The sequence below is a fragment of the Spermophilus citellus genome, assembly GCF_964194105.1.
Source record: "Spermophilus citellus genome assembly, chromosome: 1".
Lineage (NCBI taxonomy): Eukaryota > Metazoa > Chordata > Mammalia > Rodentia > Sciuridae > Spermophilus > Spermophilus citellus.
Genome location: NC_138182.1, coordinates 16065570 through 16084750, shown reverse-complemented (window position 1 = coordinate 16084750; position 19181 = coordinate 16065570). Strand labels below are relative to the sequence as shown.

Here is a 19181-nt window from a genome sequence, read left to right as displayed (position 1 = left end):
GAATAATTTATATGCACTTATTCATGAAACAATATTTGAGTTCCTACTTTCACTAAGACAGGAATAGTCTCTGACCCACTGGACCTAACAATGTAGTGAGGGATTCAGATAAGTCAAGTCATACACCATATAGTGTAGTAAGTTCCCTGATAAGGAAGTGAGGGATTTCAGACCTAGGGACAACTAACACAGAGGCTTCTTAAACTGACAGGGTTGGGAGGTGAGGGGGATATAGTAGGTGAGACATAGGGTTGAGTGGTAGGATAAGCAGAATTATTCCTGTCAAAGGGATTTGCAAATGACAAAGTTCTAGAGGGGAGAAATTGAGGTGTTTGTAGACTGACAATGATAAAGATGGAGATCAGTAGAAAGACTAAAATCTGAGTGACTAGAGAGCCATATTCTAAAGAGTTTGTATTGTGTACTAAAGGCAGCTGAGAGCCTTTGAAGAAAGTGATTCAATCATATTGTTTCCTAAAGTTTTCTGTGGTTCTAAGGAAGAGGTGGACTGTAGCCTGTTAGAGAAGAGTGGAGGAAGGTCCGCTGCCATAGGCTGCTGCTTCCTACTATCACCAGAAGAGATTTGCAATTGAATTCATGGGATATGAGGGAGTAAAGAGAGCTCCATTTCTCAGCCCTCTGGCATGCTAAGTGTTGATATAATTAAAGAGGAAACCTAGGGATGAAAAATCAGTTGGATGCCACTCATGTTTTATACTTTAGACATGTAAGTGTGTTTGAAACATTAAAGTGGACATGCTCAGTAAATTATATAGGCATGGAGGAGAAAAATAACATGGTTCCAAATATAAGAGAGTTTTCTTTTTTTGACGGGAATGCTCTTGTCGTGTTTTATTAGCAATTTCCTAATCCCAAGAGCCGCTCCAAGGTGCCTTCGACCTGCGCAGCGCGCGCATGCGCATCGACACCATGCGCTGGGGCACCGAGGGCAAAAGCTTTCAGTAACCCGAAGCAACATCCTCCAAATTCTCCATTAAAAAAAGGCGGGAACTAGCCAAAAGCCTGGGGAGCGATGGGACGCGCGGATCTGCACGCCCTGCCCACTTCTGCCTCTGATTGGTGAATATGCTTGGCTCGTGGCGAAAACCTCACCTCATTGGCTGTTGGTCTCCAAAGGGGCGGGCTCGCTGCCCTGGCCCCACCCATCCTCCGGCTGCCGACGTGGGGCTGACGGCCGCAGGCTGTTAGGGCCCCGGGTGCGGGTGCCGAACGGGAGGCGAGGATGGGGGGTTTGCGGCTGCTGGCAGTGGCCCTGACGTGCTGCTGGTGGCCGCAGGGCAGCCAGGGTAAAACCCTGCGGGGCAGCTTCAGCAGCGCCGCGGCCCGAGACACTCAGGGCCAGAGCATCGGCCTCTTCGAGTTCCACGGTAGGTCCCGGGGGCGGGGAGAGGGATGGAGGCGCGCGGGCCATCGCTCCAGCAGGGCTCGCAGACCGCTCCTCCCCGCCTCTGGGGGTAGGCCGAGGGCGGGCGGCACCCAGCCCCTCCCTGCCACGTTGGGCCAGCCGGGCGTCTTCGCCAGCCTCACCTGCACTTCACCGTCGCCTCGGCCCTGCCCCCTCCGCAACTAGCCGGGATCTCGGCAGGCGTTGGCAGCCCCGCAGTTGCTGTCCCAAGCTTGTCTGCAGCCTCTGGCGAATAGAGGTTGTGTTCTGCACCTGAAAGCCCGTGTCCATTTCCAAGCCCTCCCCTTGCAAAAGAATACACAAATGACTGATCTGATCGCTATATCTTTTTGAGATCCTTCCCCTAAACAAGCATCTTTTGTCCATCCCCGACTGGGCCTGATTACATTCATTTGGACCTTATTAAGGGTGAATGTAAGCCCAGGAACTTAGATTTCTTTTTTTTTTTTTTTTCCTTTATTCTTTTATTTTTAAAGACCAGTGTGGTAAAGCCTCCTGGAGCAGAGGGGTTGTAATCTAATTACCATTACTGCCAGAACAGTTTGGTTACTTGGGTGATTTACTATGGATCTTAAGGCCTAGAGTTAATTCAATGGAAACTTCATAGTGTATAGTGTCCCGGAAATTTCATTATTGATATTCTCTTTGGCCCATCTGAAATCAGAGTTGCCTTTGATTTGTACAGTCTGGTCTCCCTCAAAAATCAGTAATCATCCCTATAATGAATGAACTTGCAGTTGACTCTAATTTTTGTTGCATTTACTTGTACCCTCAAAATTTCAGATATTTTCTTGAAACTCTTTATTTCTCTAGTATTGTTATTTCAAATAATTTGTCCTTGGTGAACTTATGATCTTTGGTCTAAATAACTTTTAGTTGCATTAAAAGATACAACTATGGAGATCAGAATATTGGCCTAAAAAGGATTCTTAGGAAGAAGATAATAGAAATGAAAAGTGGTTTTGGTGTGGGAAAGGAATTTAAAGTCCTGAGAGATTAAAGAATTGGTGATATAAAGGCAGGGAAACCTGATTTTTAAAAAATCTATAGTTTTTGAACCTAGCTGAGAAAGGAAAAAATCCAATATGAATATATACCTTTGGTGAATAAAGGAGAAACAGTTTAATTAAATAGTTTTTAATTAAATAGTTTTATTATTATTTTGTCTGATTTTCATTTTTTAACTCACTGTAACAATACTTTGAGTATTAATAGTGATAGTAATATCACTATAATAAATGGCACAACTGAACAGTGCTGAAAAATCTAGAGTGCGTGGATGCTGTACCAGCAGACTTGCAGACTTAGAAGACAACCTGGTTTTTACCTGGTAAACATGGGAGAGAAACATATACTTAAAACAGTCTAAATTTCTCAAGACAGATTGGATATAGGGTGTTCCAAATACATTTTCTCATTCTATGTGTGTGTGTGTGTGTATACACATATAAAAATACACATATAAAAATATGTAATTATATTCTCATATATATTTTGTTATTACCAATTTTTCAGTGAATTACACTTCAGTAAAATGATACTAAAAATATATTGAAAAAACAGCCTATAACTCAGAATGCAATTTAAGGTGTTAACAGGGCTTTATAGTCAGTTTTAGGATTTGACAATTTATAAGGTAACCAATTTATGCAAGAGACTTAGACATTCATTATGTATACTACACACAAATATATATTATAATCAAAATGATATATTGTCAAAATGATAATTCTAATAACAATTTTTTAAAGAAGATTTTAAGGTGAAAAATAGTCTCCTGCTTTACCTCTCATCACCTAGTGTCCCCATTCTTAGAATCAACTACTTTTTGCCATTTCTGTTCCAGGTCTTCACTGTTGTTATTGTGTGCAACCAGGCTCATTCGATTATTAATGACTTAACATATATTGTTATGAAAGTTTTTTTTTTTGTAAAAGTCTGATATGTAAAATTTTGTCTTAGATGTAAAATATATACCTCAAAACACATTTCTTTAATCTTTCTTGCTATTTCCTAGGCTTATTTTTTTACATTAAGAATAAATTGAAATATTAAACCCATGTTAAAAAAACAAAAGAAATTTTGGCAGGAAATTTCTATTGATTATGAACAATATAAAAGATGTATAGTGATTGTAAAGTGAGGCAAAAAAAAGTTAAAAATTGTTTTTGAAATATATGTTTTTAAATATAAAAATTTGTGTTTTTTTAAGTGAAAGTATTGTCCTATTATCTCAGTTTCATATAAGTTGATCATTTTTGTTTTAATATTATTAAGGTGACCATGCTCTTCTGTGTGTCAGAATCAACAACATAGCAGTAGCTATTGGAAAAGAAGCTAAACTCTACCTGTTCCAAGCCCAGGAATGGCTAAAACTACAGGAAAGCAGTCATGGTTATAGTTGTAGTGAAAAATTATCCAGAGCTCAGTTGACAAGTGAGTATATCCTTTTTTATTTGACCATTAGATGTTTTTTTTTCCTTATGTTTGAAGTATATAAGATATTTCATGTTTGCCTATATCACACTGTGATAACACTTTGGTACATTTTAAGCTGAATTTTAAGGAAAATAACCTTTTCCTTGTTTAAAATATGTAATGCCTCTCCCTGCCTTTATCATTCAAATTTTTTTTAAAAATCCAGATAATTTATAAAAGAGTCCTTTCATTCAGACTCTTTACTATTCATATAATTTATGTTAATATGACAAATATATTTTTACCCAGTGTCAGCATGGAACCAATGATAGTATTTTTTGAATGCATTTTTCTGCCAGCACTGAGATAACACACTAACATGTATGTTAGTTAATTATAAAACTTAGCCCAAGTGATGCCATTTCATGTCATTGACTTAGTCATATGGTGACAAAATACTTAGCTTTGGGAGGTACCAGCACCAAGTCATTGTAAAACCCAGGGTTTGCCTCTGGTGAGGCTTGATTTCCCTTATCCTTATCTAGTGGCTTGAATCCTTGCTCTCATCCATTTTCCTCAACATTGTCTCATGGTTGTGGTGATAGCCATCCAGAGCAAGTGAAAGCTTTTATAATTTAGAAATGAAGCACATGTGCCCTTCTACCCATTTTACCCCTTGGAAGTTAACCGACTGTAGGAGATGAGAAATGTGAATCATCCCTGAGAAAAAGTAGGAATTACCTTCTTCCCTCTTTATCCACCTATTATTCAGAGACTCATCCATATGTAGGGATGTGGTGGATTCTTCTTTTTGTCTAGGCAAGTAAAACACTCCCCTTTCTAAACATCCATTCCTATTAGCCATCTGGTTCCCTCATAAGGCAGCCAGTCAGGATAGGGATAAAAGTAAAGGTCCCCAGTCTGCCATCCATTGCGGCAGTGCCGTAGTCCTTTGCCTGTACTGTTGAAATTGCCTCCCACGTGGCCACTCCGTAGCCATGATGCTCCCCCTTCTGTAACCAGAGTGCTCTTTCTAAATAGCAGATTTGAACCACTTTTTGTTTTGGGCACCGCAAAGACTTCTTTCTCTCTCTAGTAAAAATTTATCAGGCTTCCAGGAAGAGGACAAGGAGCCAGTTATGAACCATGTAATACCCTGTATTTAAAGTTGAGGAACATATTATCTTGGAGTTTAGTTGAATTATGTTATTAACCATTTGGGTTTCCCTTATGCTAATAGTTTATTTATTACCTTGTCCATTTGGAATTATTTTGCTTTTTATTATTGATTAGAAAGAATTCTTCATGTATTTTGGACACAAATCTGAATAGATTTTTTTTCCCCAGTCTCTGGTTTCTCTTTTAATGTTGTTTATGGTATTTATTTATTGTCTGTCTGCACATAATTTTAAATTGGTTAGTTTTAAATATGGTTAAATTTAATTATTTAAAAGCTTTTTATATCTGTTTTAAGTTTTTTTTAACCTAAAAATATAAACTAGCTATTAAAGACGTTTTCCTACAATTTTTTTCCTTAAAAACAAAACAAACTTTGTTAGGCAGTTTAAAGCTTTGGGCTATAAGAATACCAATTTATTTTCTTGTTATCACATGGTCAGTATTATGCCATGTATGATATACTCTTAAAAAACATCATTTTCATGATTCATATTCCTGCATTCCCAGACCTTCTATACATAGGGAGAAAGTATAGTGCAATAGGAAATCCACGACACTGGGAATCCCTGCTAGTAACTTATAAAAGGGCTTGTTTTGAGCCTCACTTATGTGTTCTACAAATAAGTTGGACTGTTTCTAGGGTCCTGACCATCCTAAGATGCTGCAACTCTAAAGGTTACTCCAGGATACAGTTATATGTAGGAGTATAACTTAAGGAAGCCTTTTGCTGCTGTGTCTTTTCCTATTTTCTTTTTCTCTATTCTGTGAAGTACAAAAGTATTCTTTGTAATTGTGGAACGGAAGATATCAGGAAACAGGAATTTTAGAACAATGAAAATTGTTTTTGTTAATATTTGTGCCTGAAATAAATTAAGTACTTAATATATATTGATATAAATAGATACAGATTTATAGATTTTATTAATTCTTTTCCCAGTAACAAAATCCAAATATTAAGAAAATCTGTCTTGAACTTTTATATAGTAGTTGTCATATTTGTAGTATATTATTATATAGGTGCTTGGGTACATTGAAACCAAAGCATATTCTTAAATTTATGACACTGTAATAGTACCACATACTTAAAAATAATCTTTTAGGAAGTGGATTTCCTATCAATAAGACTTTTAGGAATTAATAGCCTTTCACCTATTTGGAATGAACTCATTAATGATGTCCAACTCCTATGTAAAACCTCTCTGCTGCTACTCATTGTGAAGAGACTAGTAGATTTGAAAAATCTCTAGGTACTGAATGTTGCTTGATTCACTCAGATTAATGTTTGAGAAATTATTTTTTCAGTCTTCTTTTGTTCTTGAATTTCATAGCACATCAGATTTCTTTCTTTCTTTCTTTCTTTTTTTTTTCTTTTGTGCGTATGTGTGAATGGTGGTAGGGATCAAATCCAGGGCCTTGTGCATACAAGGCAAGTGCACTACACTGAGTTGTGTCTCCAGGCCAGATTTTTTTTTTTTTTTAATGACAAGAACTATTTTGGTTTTAAAGCAAGCAAACTGAACACCTACAAGCACAGAAAATGGTGAGTTTTTCTTTCTATCTAAAAGAAATCTAGTGAGATTCAGGATAATTTTCTGTTAGATTATAAGAGCTACATATATTGTATGTAAAACATTTTGATATTTTATATTTTTTTGTGTATTTGGTGTATTAAAATCATTTAAATATATTAGTATTTTATTCTGTGTATTTTGGTTAATAATATTCATTTTCTTTTATAATATGACTAGGCAATTAGCCATTCAGCACCATTCACTGCAATTCAATTTTTGTTAATATTTGAGGTACTAATTATACCAGCATAGAATGTGCATGCTGTACTTTAGTCTTTTGTCTCACAAACAATAAACATATAGTTTTGTCAAGAGGTTCACTTACCAGGCTTGTTGAAAAGAGACAGACAAAAACTAAAGGCCAGTATCACTTTATGAAGCACATTTTTGTCTCTGTAGATCCATGTAATTTAAAATGAAACACCAAAAAGTATATTGATGAAAATATAATAATGAGTTTTTGTATTGTCTTATCTAAGAGAAAAAGTGCAAGTGATAGAGACACAGCAGAACCTTTATATAATGAGGTCCAGATTATATAATTGCAAGCCTCACATTTAAACAGTCTCATTCCTGAACTATTGATTGACTATATTTTTACTAAAGGTTTTCAAAAATTTAACAGAAACTAAAATCTTAGCTGCATTTTTTTTTTAGCGACTGTATAATTTAAAAAAAGAAGTAATATAAAGTCGGCTAATCTACAATAGCCAAAAAAGCAATGCTGTGTTGTTGTGAATCAAATCCTCTTGTTCATTTTAATTCATAATAGGTAGAATTTCCAGTTGTAAATTCAAGGTCCTTAAAATTTGAATCTTGACTAGGTACATCTGTATCTCATTTATCAAGCCATCCAATACATAACATTTCCTCAATTTTCTATTAGGAAAAATTTCCAGTGTACAGAAAAGTTCAAAGTAAAGTATGACCAACAATGTAATTTTATGTGTTAAGAATACTCTACTTTGTATAAAACCATATATCTTAATATAGGATTTTTCATGTGTCTCATTTGTCCTCCGAAGAATTCTGAGCTAGATAGGGCAGGTATCTTCCATTATACTGTTGAAGAAGCAAATTTATAAAATGTAATTTATTTGCTGAATTACACAAAGCCAAGCCTTGCTCTGCTAACTCCACTGTTTGGAATAGTGTCTGGAGTCTGAGACACCACTTTCCCACAGCTTCCCCACAGCTTCAAGTAGCATTATTTAATGCCTCTTAGGGCAGAATCACGGTCTTAGATCTGGAAAAGATCATAGACATTATTTTGTACTTCTCAAAAGAGGGTACTGTGGCATTTTAGGGAAGAACAGTTTTTTGCTATGTGACTTTACCTAGCTTACATGAGATTTAGCACAGCTTCCCTCCAAGTTTTTCACAGCTACTATGACAACAAAATTGTCCCCACACATTTTCAAAGTGCCCTAAAGGGAAGCAGGATTACCCTGATTTGAGAACTGTGATTAGTATAAAACCTTGTATTAAAGAAAGGAGAAGGAAAATTAATTTGTTGAGCAACTACTTTGACAAATACCATGCCGGGTGACTCATATAAGTTAGTCCTTGCATCAGTTCTTTGCTATAGGTATTATCTTCATTTTACAAATGAAGAAAGTGAGTGTTATTGTATATATACAGATCCGTTTGATGCCAACTTTCATGAGTTTTCCCCCACTATGTCATATTACCTTACATGGACCTGAACCAGTGTAACTTTCATCTTCTGTATTCCTTTTTTTATTGATTTTTTTAAAAAAATAAATGACAGCAGAATGCATTACAATTCTTATTACACATATACAGCACAATATTTCATATCTCTGGTTGTATACAAAGTATGTTGACACCAATTCATATCTTCATATATGTACTTTGGATGATGATGTCTATTACATTCCACCATCCTTGCTAACCCCCTTCCCCCTCCATTCCCCTCCAACCCCTCTGCCCTATCTAGAGATCGACTGTTTTTCCCATATTCCCCCTCCCTACTCCACTATGAATCAGCTTCCTTATATCAGAGAAAACATTCGGCATTTGATTTTTTGGAATTGGCTAACTTCACTTAGCATTATATTCTCCAATGCCATCCATTTACCTGCAGATGCCATGATTTTATTCTCTTTTATTGCTGAGTAATATTCCATTGTGTATATATGCCACACTTTTTTTTATCCATTCATCTACAGAAGGGCATCTAGGTTGGCTCCACATCTTCTGTATTTCTTTTTTTCTTTTTTTTTTTTTTTTTTTTTTTTTTTACTTTTAAGTGCCTTTTGATGTTTTTGTTTGTTTTGTTTTGTTTTGTTTTGATATGGGTGCTAGGAATCAGTCCCAGGGCCCAAGCAAGCACTGTCTCATGGAGCTGTACCTTTAGCCCAGTACTGCTTTTAAGAATGACCAGTCAGAAAAATGTTTTGGAAAAATTTTTTGAAAAACTATTTGTAAGTCATAATTTTTAGATATAATAATAATTTTCTTAATTAGTTGAATGCTCCATTTAAAATTTAACTCAAGTAACTTAAAAATGTCAAATGTCACAGCAGTTACTGCACAGCATTGTGAATGTGCTTAGTGTCGTGGACTGTTCTCTTAAAAGTGGTTAAAATGATAAAATTGTGTATTTTTTTTCTTATCACAGTAAATTCAAAGTTTCAGTGAAACCATTTTCATTTGTGGTATTTCAGTATTTTAATAGTGATTTCTTGGTATAAAATGCATCATTTTAATCTGCTTTATACTTTACATACTTTATTCCAGTACTACACCCAGGCCTGAGTTTTTGAGGCAAAAAAAGGATTCTAATCCCTAGATTGATTATACAGCTAAAACAGTGAGCATATTTAAAAGTTTTCCTTTGGCTGCACCAATTTGCAGTCCTACCAGCAGCGTATGAGTGTACCTTTTCCCCACATCCTCACCAATTTCTTGGGAAATTGGGAATGGAACCACCATTTGACGCAGCTATCTCTCTCCTCACTCCATACCCAAAGGTCTTAAAAACAGCATGCTACAGAGACACAGCCACATCAATGTTTATAGCAGCACAATTCACAATAGCTAAACTATGGAACCAACCTAGATGTCCTTCAGTAGATGAATGGATAAAAAAATGTGGTGTGTGTATATATATATATATATATACATATATATATATGTATACACATACATATACACACACACAATGGAATATTACTCAGCAATAAAAGGGAATAAAATCATGGCATTTGCAGGTAAATGGATGGAGTTAGAGAAGATGATGCTAAGTAAAGTTAGCCAATCCCAAAAAACCAAATGCCAAATGTTTTCTTTGATATAAGGAGGCTGTTCATAGTGGGATAGGGAAAGGGAGCATGGGAGGAATAGATGAACTTAGGGCAGAAGGGTTGGAGAGGACAGGAAGGGGCATGGGGTTATTAATGATGATGGAATGTGATGATCATTATTATCCAAAGTACATGTATGAAGACACGAATTGGAGTGAATATAATTTATATACATCCAGAGATATGAAAAATTGTGCTGTATATGTGTAATAAGAATTGTAATGCATTCCACTGTCACATATAAATAATTAAAAAAGAGTTTTGCTTTGAAAGGTGTTGTTTTCTTTCTCTTTAAAGTGACAATGAACCAGACTGAACATAATCTGACAGTGTCCCAGATTCCATCTCCACAAACATGGCACGTGTTTTATGCAGACAAGTATACATGCAGAGATGACAAGGAGAATTCTCAGGTGGAAGATATCCCCTTTGAAATGGTGTTACTAAACCCAGACGCTGAAGGAAATCCATTTGACCATTTTAGTGCTAGAGAATCTGGTAAGAATACCTATTTAAATATATCCTAAATACAAAAAAAAAAAAAAAGACATAAAAAACACTTTCATGTTGTGTTTTTAGAATATTAAAAATTTAAAGTCATCTATGTGTTTAGCATTTGGGATATGGCTGAATGAATCATTTGATAACATTTTGATAGCTATAATATTAAGTTTAAAAGGCAGAACACTGAATTTTATATTGCATGACTTCAAGTGTATTTAAAAATGCAGAGAATGAATTTTTAAAAATCACAAAAATAATAGGTTTCTTATTCTGAATGGTAGAGATGTATAGTGTTTAGTCTGCTCTGTGTGGTCTACCTCTTTTTATTGTTTTATGACATCTTAGAATTATATTTATAAACAAAAATGTTAATAAAGCAATTTAAATTGATATTTCAGCATTTTAGCTTAGAAATTGAATTATTTTCCAAGGCTATCCTTTCGCTAGGTTGTTTGAACAGATTTAGGGACTGCCTTTATTGGTACATAGGAATGATCAGAATCTATAATGCTTTCTGGAGTCAAATTTAATTCCATAAAGACACATTTTTACCAAATTTTAGGTGACTATGCCCGGCCCTATTGAAGTGAGATTCCTAGCCTCAACAAAAATTAAGGGATTCTTGTGATTTCGATAAACCCAGTATGAAGTAGAATAGACTTGTTGGAGTAATATGTCAGAGTTATAAAAGGATTTATGTAGGTCATCTGTCAAAGAAAAGTGATGACTTCATGAGTTATTTGCCCATTTGAAAAAGTCAGTCTACTTAGAGAAGAATTTAATTCCATTGCATCTCATCGGCCATAAAGAGGATGGGTGGAGGGTGGGACAAAAATGAGGCCGTGTTAGACTTAACCAATGTTTACTTCAAAGTGTAAGTTTGCCACAGCTAGAAAAGCAAGTCAAAGAGCATTTGTAATAGGTCACAAATGAATGTATAAAGAATGAGTATATTATAATATCCATTGGTTTGAAAAAGTTTATAGAGTCAGTGGGATGCTAATGTTTTAAAATAGATAGTTTTAAAAGTTCTTTTTGTGAGGGAAATGAGAGTCTAAGCCACTCAGGTTGTTTTTGAATGCAGATGAACTTAAAGGTCAGATTTCACTAATGATAACCTTAGAACAGTGTGGATCATTATTGAAAGCTAGTCTTGTCATTTGTTTTATCTTTATAAAAGATGTTGACATTTATTTTCCATATTTTGAAAAGGCATTGGTGAAATCCAAATCTGATAGCATTGGATGACTGATTTGGACTAAATTACTTTTTTTTTTAGAGAGGGAATTTTTTAATATTTATTTTTCAGTTTTCGGTGGACACAACATCTTTATTTTATTTTATGTGATGCTGAGGATCGAACCCAGCACCCCGCGCATGCGTGTTACCGCTTGAGCCACATCCCCAGCCCAGGACTAAATTACTTTTAAGATCCCTTTCAACAGCACCATGAAAATGGAAGGGAGATCAGTGGGGTGGGGGTGTGGTTTGAAAGGGACAGGGGAGGGAAGGGAAGGGAAAGGAATAGCAGAATGATGTTGACCAAATTATGCTGTGTGCATGTGTGAATGTACCATGGTAAATTCCACCTTTATGTATATTTATGAAGTACCAGTTTATAAGAGCAATAATAGAGATGGGGGAGAACAACGGAGTAGAAGAGGAGATGGACACTGAAATGGAATAAATTATATTCCATGCATGTGTTATGTCAAAATGAGCCTCACTATTATGTATAGCTATAATCCACTAATAAAGACACTTTGAAAAAGTTGATAGTTGCTTGGAGTTGAGAGTAGGTATGAGAATTACTGCAAACACGAACCAGGGGCTTTTGGAAGAAGTGGAAATGTTTTAGAACTGAATTGTGGGCTGGGACTATAGCTCAGTGGGGAACACTTGCCTAGCATATTCAAGGCTTTGAGTTCAATCCCCAGTACTACCAAAAGAAAAAAACTGAATTGTGGTTGTTGCACAACTGTATAACTATACCAAAAATTATCGTATACTAACCTTGAGTGCGTTTTATGATATACATCAGTTATGCCTCCTTAGTAAAGCTGTTTTAAAAAGATATGGGAAAGAAAGATCACTTTACTGTATGATTTCATTATTTCATTTAACACCAATTTTTAGGGCCAGGCAAGGGCTTACTAGGAAGTAATCCTTTATATGCCAGCCCCACTGCCTCTAGTGGAGTCCAGATGCGCTGTCCTTTCCCCTCCTGCCTTCTAGGCAGTAGACCTTTGGCTCAAGAGGTTGTCTTATTTATTGTGTGGCTCTCTGGGACTTGAGACTCCTGATATGCTTTTTTTCTTGCCTCCTTTTCCAGGCTTCCATTTCTGCTCTTTTCCCTCATTCCAATTTCACATCTGAACTTTGAACCCACACCTTTATGCAATTACATCTCTGCCCTGTGCTGTGTGCTTGGGCCAATGAATGCCACCCACACCCACCTGCCTTGTCCTGAACCTTGCCCATATCTTCCAGTGTTTTCCTTAACATCTGGAGTTATGGCTAGCTTTTTAGGATTTACATTCTGCTTTGCTTCTTAGTTCTGACTCATTCTAACTTTTCTTAATGTTGTCACTGATGTTGGTTTGATGCTCACTCTGATATCTTAAAGTTCTTTCTTATTCTAAAATGTGTAAAGTTACATTGGTTATGTAGCTGACAATGTTTAAACAAGGAGCAAAACCTCACTGTAATGTGTATTTTCATTAAGCATGATTCTGTGCAGGACTAACCTTCAGGGATTGATTATTAAAAAGTGCCAAAAGTACCCAAAAGTACTCAACCTTAATTTTTGACTAGTTCAATTCCTAAAGATCATATCATTGTATTGATTAAAATGCCTGCAATTCTTTTTCATTCTAGTCCAAATTGATGGTTTGCAGCCTATTACTGTGTTTATAGCTAGAGAAGCTATTTTTAAAAATCCAGATTGGTTCAGAGCTCTGAAGTTGATTCTGTTTGTTGTCAGGACCACTGACCTAAAAGTCTCTACTCCACATTGTTTTGGTGATGTGTTAGTTTTTTAAAGTAAAGGCTTAAGAGGGATTCTTTTATTCTCAGGTATTTGTTTTCAGGGAATAATCTCCAATTAGTTCATTTCAGAAACTTGGTCACTTATCTCGTTATCTGCTCCAAGTAAGGAGAATTGATTTGCTATGGCTTTATTTATTAAGAATTGACTATTTCCATATGTCTGGGAGGTTTGAATTAGAATAACCTGCTGATAATTGCTGCAATTAATGTTACATGTTAATCTGGTTAAATTTTATAATTTATTTTCTTTCAAAACAATTAGTGTTTTTATATCTAACAGACTTTGGTTAATCCTCTATTCTATACAGTCTAATTTTACAAAATGAACTGAGGCAAGTTTGATGCCACTGGACAGTGTACTAAATAGGAGCATAATGCTTTAAGGTAGAATCAAATGAAACTGCTTTGTAAAAAGATTAAAATCCTTGTTAACTGTATTCGTGCTCTTGTTAGAGACCAAAAGAAGCACCTAGGATGCCAAGAGCGTTATTACCTAAGGCTATAGATAGACTGGTTTTCATTGGAATATTACAGGCTTTCACATCTGCCATCTCACTGTATTTAATTTTAGCATACATGTTCATGCTTTTCTGTTTTCCCTTTTTTCCTCTATGTTCCAAAAGATAATGGGTTAGATCTTAATGTTGCACTGGTAACATGTTTTATTAGTAAATGTTTTAAGCTTAAAGTAATAGAAAACCCTAAGGCAAGTGGTATACTTAATTATCTTAAACAAGAAAAGGATCTAAAGCTTTTCCAGAGTGGATTATTTAGTGTCTCTCTGCCCTGGTATCCTCTGTCACCTTTGTCTTTAGGTTGGCTCCCCATAGGTTTAGCTATAGTTGTTCTGGACATTCCATCTAGGTATTGGCAAATTTTGGTATCTCTTCTTAATAGCAAGGGAATCTTTCCCAGAAGCTCCCATCACATTTCGTTGGCTAGAACTAGGTCATATATCTTTGCATTATAAGAGAAATATTTGTTTCCATACCAGAAAGATGATAAAGGTAAAAAAAATCTGTCAAAGGGGCTAGGTTTACCTCCTGCTGGCAAGGGTATTGGAATTTCTGGTTGCTGTTGTGGCATAGGAGGGAGGGTACATATTGGGACCAAGACAGGAAGGATGGTGGACAGGCAGGCAGATCTGCTGCAAGTGATGCCCCATGGCTCAAGGATTCTTTCTGCTTTTCTTATCCTCTGCTCTCCCATCATTTAGGTGGGGCTGAAGTTATTGAAGCTCTTCTCTAAGTTTTCTTCCTACTTGATTTTGCCAGTTCTTCATTTGAACTTGCCTTACAACCTATACATTTCCTTATAACCTGTGTCACCACAGTTACATGTTCATTTAAGTATGTGTTTCTTCTTTAGTGAATGTTGTTTTAAGTAGGACAAGTAACACTTTGTATTCATCTGTTTTTTAGATTTTAATTTCAGTGTGAACAAACACAGATTGTTTTGGTCTTGTGAAGCTTGGTGGCATAAAAAAAGTATAATTGGTAACTGAAGAGGAAAAAAATCAGACTTTTGGGGGAGTGATTTGTTTTTTAAAAAAACAGTGCTTTGTAGATATACACTGTGGACATTTATGTATGTACATAGCATATTTTGGTCTGTTTCATTCCAGAGTTCCTCTCTTCCTGACCTCCTTTATCTCCTTCCTCCACTCCACTGATCTCCCTTTTTTGTGGGATCCCCCCCCCTGGACCGTTGTTGTTGTTGTTTTTGTTTTTTTTCCCCTTATTTTGCTCTAGCTTCTGTAAAGTATCAATTTTAAAAACAATAAAATGGAGGGAAGCCCAGTAGGTAGAGGAAGGGGAACAGCAGGGAGGAGGAAGAGAAAAGAAGAAGTGATAGGGACTGAAATGAAGCAAATTATATCCCATGTGTGTGTGATTCTATATATATTATATAGAACGTAACATACTCATTAAAAACATTAAAAATTTTAAAAACAGTGTAGACACAACACACCCTTTTATCTTTAAAGTAGCTCATGGATGGCCTTAAGGAAAGAATCATTTATCTAAAATTTAGTGAACAAAGTATCTTAGTTTGGTTCATTTAATATATTATTTCAGTGAAACAATTTGCTTTGTTGGCTATAAAATTGGTCCTTTCTGAGAGACACATTTAACATTGAATAATCCTCAGGCTTTTTTTCTTTTTTTTTTTTTTTTTTGCTGGTAATAGGTGTCTTATTTTTAAAAGTACCCTCCTACCACATTATTCTGATTTCTTAGTCTGAGGATTTTCTTTCCATGGTAGATTTGTACCCTAATGGAGCCTGAAACTTTATCCTGTAATAGATATTCTATAAAGTATTATAAATAAAACTTTAAATAGAATGCTTTATTCCTTAATACAAAGAAGGAAAGGTAAAAACTAAGATCTAATACACAGAATAGTATAAGGAATTTTACTGACCCACAGCTGTTATAATATGGTTAGCATTTGTGTTTTGTATTGTTCCAGTCCTACAGTAATCTGAGGATTATGGTCCCATTATTTCTAAAGCTGCAATGCTTTTCTATGTAAGGAATTTAAAAAGGAAGTATGCCCCTTCTGTTATTTGATCTTCTCTTCCTGAAGTCTAAACATACTTTTTCACCTGCTCTAGAAAGTGACTGTCTTTATATTTATATAGGTAGAGCAGGGGAGACACCCAGTGGAGAAAAACTTCTTGCTGCCTTTTTTTTTTCCTCCTAACCATGCCCCTAAAGTGATTGAGATTGAACCATTTGACTTTTTCCCTTTTATTTGTGTCTTCTATATCTTTTCCAAAATTATTGTCCACATAATGTAAAGGTTCCTTTTCTGCTCATTAACTGGAGTTTTCCTCGAGGGAAATTAGAGCAGGCTCAGTGTTCACGATTGGAAGGGGAGTGAGTGTAATTTACATTCTTTATCCACAGATTCTGTGGAGATGGCTCTAATCTCAACTGCTTCATGACATTCTAATATTAGTTAGAATTTAAAAGCTCTATATTAGGGACTGTCTTGAGTGTAACCAAGTACTATTGGCCTTTTATATCCACAGGTTCTATTTTCATGGGTACCAGATCAAATATATTGTGGAAAAAATTGTACTGAACATATGCAGACTTTTTTCTTGTCAGTATTCACTAAACAATACAGCATAACATATAGTTAACATGGATTTACATTGTATTGGTATAATAAGTAATCTAGAGATGATTTGGAGTATATAGGAGCATATGCCTAGCTTTTATTCAAATAAAATACCATTTTATATGAAGGACTCCATATATTTTGGTATCCCAGTGGTATCCTGGAACCAGTCCTCTTTGGTTACTGAGGGATGCCTGTAAATGTAAGCAGTAAACCTCAGTACATCTTCTGGCTTATTATAAAAAAAAAAAATCTAAAATTTCTGGAAGAGGAACACTCAGAAAAAGATTCCAAGTAACCCAGAAAAGGTGGTGTTGATCATGAAGTTACGTGAAGACTATGGAGAAGAGCTGCTTTTTGGAACTAGAGGTCTCTATAATGACTGGCATCCTTTTTAATATAGCATCTGCACTTTGTTCTCATCTTTGCCAATCAGCGCTCTTTGCTCATAATTTCTGCTCACTCAAAATTTTATTTCATTGTAGCCTAGTTTGACTCTTCTGGCCTGTCCTAGCATCAAGTCTTTTATGGACTACTTCCCTTTTCATATTTTGTTGTTTGAATTCCCCAAAAATATGACTGACCTATCTTGCCTTTGAGAACAAAGTTATGTTGTTGGCAACTTGAATTGGTGGCCAGTTATTTAGTATCACAATTCCAGTTAATCATAGAGCAGTCATTTGATCTCCATAGGATTTCCTCTTTGGCAAGAGCTACACAAAGTTTACCTCAGAAAGTGACTTTGGCTATAACAGGTGTTTTAAAGTTTTATCCAAATGGAAATTTAAAGTAATGGAGCATTCCAGAACATGTTAGTGGTATCAGAATCACCCTAAGACTTACTAAAACACAAATTAATGAGTTCCACCTTCAGGGATTCTGATTCAGTAGATCTGAAGTGGGGCCTAAGGTATTTCATTTTCAACAAGTTCTCTGGTGATGCTGCTGGCCCAGGGACGACACTTGGAGGAGCATCATCCAGGTATAGCAAACTATTAATGACTAAATAGATCTAAACTTCTCACAAAAGAATGCACTTTTAGGGTAAAAAGTATATCTAACTGAATATTGAAATCTTTGTTTTCATTTGCTGTTTTCAAACTAAAGTGTGATTTTATGGTGAATCTTTGGGCTTCCTTGACTGTATTTTTTTTTTTAATAGATTGACTTTAAGTGGTTGGTTTAATCTACTTTTTTATAGTTAAAACTTTGGCCTAAAGTAAAAAATTGGTTTTTAAATAATTTCCCTCTTTATTTTCTCACAAAAATAAATGCTGTGACTTCAGTTTTAAAAGTCTAGATATATATTGACAGGAAGACTTGAAAGCAGCCCAACACTGCACTGGCTTTGTTTTACTGAAGCAAACTCCCTTTCTTCTCTTCGCAGGGTTACATGAGTTCTTTTTCCTCCTAGTCCTAGTGTACTTTGTGATTGCTTGCATTTATGCTCAATCATTGTGGCAGGCTATTAAGAAAGGAGGACCCATGCACATGATTTTAAAGGTTCTGACAACTGCATTGCTGTTACAAGCTGGTTCAGCTTTAGCTAATTACATTCATTTCTCCAGGTAACTCAAAACCACTAAAACTGTGTTCATCATTACGTCTAATTAATCCTAATTAGTGCACCACAATTATGCTTGCTTTGATTATGAACACTTTTTTTCACATTTGTAATTTACACTAATATGTTCCTTTTCAATTCCTCAGGTATTCCAAGGATGGAATAGGGGTACCTTTTATGGGAAGTTTGGCAGAATGTGAGTATTGTTCTGAGCACTATTTAATTTTTTTTAAGATAAACTTGCTATCTGCTTGTTCATTTTCCCTTTTTAAAAATTATTTTGTATTGGGGAAAAAAGCTCAGTGGCAGAGCACATGCCTAGCAGGTGTGAGGCCTTGAGTTTAATCCCCAGCATTGCAAAAACCACATAAATATGTAATTTTTTAACATAGTACAGTTTTTTATGCCCAAGGTTGGTTAGAACTCATATTGACTGAAAACAAGGTTACAGATTTAGTTCTCATTTATCCTCCCTAGTTTCTTCTTAATAATATATGTAACTCTTCATTATTTTGAGAGCATATTTACATATATAGTCTCTGATTTTGTCCTCACCAAAAAGTAGATATGCTTATCCCTATTTTGCAGATAAAGAATCTGGACTCAGTGTCATGAAGCATGTTTTCATTTGTCAGTCAGCTATTGAGCAGTAGAGGTCTGACCCCAATGCTGAATATTTTTTCCCTATTGTAATTCCATTTTCTGTTGCACCAACTGTTTTTTCTGTTTCTGACACTAGGCCATATGTACATCTATAATTGAGCTGATCACACATCTTTGTTCTTTTATTTATAAGAGAAACTTTTATGAAGTAATTTTTCAATTAAGCATGATAGAAAAAAATATTTAAAAGGTCCTGTAATCATGACATTTTAGAGAACTGCAAAGGGACATTAAGTTTTATGCCACTCTTAATATTGGAAAACTATTTAAGATTTGCTCTACAAAACAGATTTTTAATATGAAACTCATTTTATCTTTGGATTTACTACTAGGATTTACTTTTCTTTATA

At 35.4% G+C, this 19181-nt stretch overlaps 1 protein-coding gene across 1 annotated transcript in view; it reads left to right on the top strand.

Annotated features, from left to right (window-relative positions):
- Positions 1 to 1150: 1150 nt before the first annotated feature.
- The window catches only part of GPR180 (G protein-coupled receptor 180), a 28676-nt gene continuing 10645 nt past the window's right edge, over positions 1151 to 19181 (top strand). The window contains exons 1-5 of the mRNA XM_081302689.1: positions 1151 to 1388; positions 3704 to 3862; positions 10221 to 10421; positions 17992 to 18172; positions 18315 to 18364. Of these exons, the coding sequence (XP_081158815.1) occupies positions 1244 to 1388; positions 3704 to 3862; positions 10221 to 10421; positions 17992 to 18172; positions 18315 to 18364 (736 nt within the window). The 5' untranslated portion in view covers positions 1151 to 1243. The remainder of the gene's footprint in view (positions 1389 to 3703; positions 3863 to 10220; positions 10422 to 17991; positions 18173 to 18314; positions 18365 to 19181) is intronic.